The 2,483-nt window shown below is 44.3% G+C and overlaps 1 protein-coding gene across 1 annotated transcript in view; it reads left to right on the top strand.

Moving 5' to 3' along the window:
• LOC118428020 (nicotinamide N-methyltransferase-like) overlaps window positions 1–2,337 on the top strand; it is a 3,662-nt gene extending 1,325 nt beyond the window's left edge. Inside the window, exons 3-5 of the mRNA XM_035837986.1 lie at window positions 369–466; window positions 1,132–1,284; window positions 1,961–2,337. Of these exons, the coding sequence (XP_035693879.1) occupies window positions 369–466; window positions 1,132–1,284; window positions 1,961–2,240 (531 nt within the window). The 3' untranslated portion in view covers window positions 2,241–2,337. The remainder of the gene's footprint in view (window positions 1–368; window positions 467–1,131; window positions 1,285–1,960) is intronic.
• The last annotated feature ends 146 nt before the right edge of the window (window positions 2,338–2,483 follow it).

Genomic DNA, 2,483 nt, shown 5'->3' with positions numbered 1-2,483 from the left:
TTGTGTATGAATCAATTGGTCAGATGTCCTCAGTTAATGCCTTTAGTCCAATATGGTGTGAGAACTCTCGTCTTCAGTTGGGGTGCGATTACTTTGCTCATTCCGCGTAGATACTAGTAGACTCTATCTCCTTCCCCTCGGGCGACACCCTTCTCGAGTAGTCTCTACAGAGACCATGATAGGCCATTCCTTTCTCGTAGGCAGTTCACCTCAATGGTGTTGATCATATCAGTTTCGGTAAGGGTGATATTACCGAAAGGCAAAGCATTTCCATGGTCCATCCGTGGTCTGCCACTTCATTCGGGTGATTTATTAGGCTCATAGTTAATCTGCATCGAGATCAATTTTCACTTCGTCTTGTTTCTCAGGAAAACAGAGAAGAAGTTGAGAAGTGGGTTCGCGGAGAGGAAGACGCGTTCGACTGGGCCCCTTTCATCAAATATGTGTGTGGACTGGAGGGGCAGCGGTGAGTAGTCATATGTCTTCCGTAAGAGATACACATCTGATGGTACGTCATCAATTAAAGCTGAAAACAAAAAAGGTATACAGTAGAAGCCGCTTAATTACACGGCATATTTGCCAGTGAATTTCGTGCAATTATCCGGCTGGTGCAATAATGCGAAGTTATCTAGCTGGACTGCACCTGTTTGAGATTTTGGAATTCACTGCAGTTAACAGAAATGTGCGTTAATCCGTTGTGCAATTAACTGGCTTCTACTGTACATGCAGACGAAAAAGATTCAGGTTGCTTCAGTGAACAGTTTCATTGGGGTGGTAGATCACTGCATAACTATTTTGTTTCTACAAAACTAAGTGTTTCTACCTAGAAGCGGTTCCAGTGACCGTCTGTTATCCTTGTTAGAGCACCACTGTGCTCAGAGCACCACTCAGACTGTTGTACTTCATACTGCAGCTCGGTGGCGCTACTGTATGGGGGAAAATGCAGTCCCAAACGTGACTGCCGAGTTCATATTCCGTCATTACGGTTAATGACAGCAGCAGATTCGGGTTGCTTCTATAAATTTTGGGTTGATCATGATTTATCTCGTAAATCTCACGAAAAAAGTCACCGATACTTTGGAAGTACAGTCGTTACATGATGCAGTGTCTGCTTTCTGGCTTAATCTGCAGTGACTGGGAGGCCCGCCAGGTGTCGCTGCGTGACGCCATCCAGCAGGTGGTGTTCTGTGACGTCAGGGATGAGAACCTGCTCGCCTCCTTGAACGGCGGACCGTATGATGTCGTCAGCAGCGTCTTCACTTTGTGTGGAGTAGCGAAAGACAAGTAGGTGTAAAATTATAATACGTACAGAACATCGTTCATCGAAAAACTATACACAAGAGCGCAGTCGCAACTTTAATTTAATAGATCCTTATAGTCTGGCGACATTCAAAGTGCGGTCAAGCCTAGTATCCAGTTGTATTAAAGCCCCCATGTCTCTTCTGTCCTTGAGGATATGACCAAAGAGACATGGGAGCTATAATACGGTTGGATTCTGTTTTGGCAAGTAGATCTCAAAACATTGGTGAGTTGGAGACCATCGGCCGCGATGATAGGGCCAAAAGAGTGCTGCTAGAACTAGTAGTAGCTTGTGACAGGCTATCGTCCTGTCTACAGCAGGTTTGCAGCTAAGAGGTGTTGCACGAAGTGCTAAAGACAGAAACTTATGGCGTTGAATAATTTTGCAACCTGCTTTTTGTGTGAAAGTTGTGATTTTGGATTGACTATGTCAATGTCTATGAAATAATTCTTGACTCTTGATCTGGAATTAGATTGTAGGACACTATTTGCTCACCACTTGCACGGATTTAGTACCAGTCTACAGTTGTAATGCTCCTCATTGTGCCAAAATATGAAGAGGGGTGTAAATATTTTTATTTGCATACAACGTAACTGTACTTTCCAGCTGACTACAAGCTACCATGAACGTAACTGTAGATAATTATTCTTGTCCCTTCAGGGCTGATTTTGACGGGATCGTGTCCAACGTAAGCCATCTCGTGAAGCCAGGCGGGACGCTGATCCTAGTCTGTGACCTGGAGGCCACTCACTACTCTGACGGCAAGGCGTCCTTCCCGCACACTTACCTAGAAGCCTCTTACATTCGGCAGGCAGTCAGAAACAGCGGATTCACGGATGTGAAAGACGATGTGTTGCTCTTTAAGAGTATCGAGGGCTTAAACTGGGACGGCACGAGTTATATATACCTCACTGCACGCAAGTCATTAGATACCGCATAGTAACATACTAGTAGTCAGTCCTGGGTCCTTTGCTAGCTGCAAACACAGTAGACGTGTACCAAGTCGATAAATGATAATAAACTATTGCAAATTGAAAGCAAGCGTTGTCTATGTGTCCATGTTGTAGCTCTATGGCCGGATAAATAATCGGGCAAACTGTTCTACCTATGGCCAAGTTCTGTTCCCCCCTCTATTTCTTTTTCTCTTCCTATATAATTAAGTATATTCAGCAAGTAAAGAAGT

Source organism: Branchiostoma floridae, chromosome 12 (assembly GCF_000003815.2).
Source record: "Branchiostoma floridae strain S238N-H82 chromosome 12, Bfl_VNyyK, whole genome shotgun sequence".
NCBI lineage: Eukaryota > Metazoa > Chordata > Leptocardii > Amphioxiformes > Branchiostomatidae > Branchiostoma > Branchiostoma floridae.
Note: the sequence above shows the minus strand (reverse complement) of the source record. Positions and strands in the feature narration are given on the sequence as shown.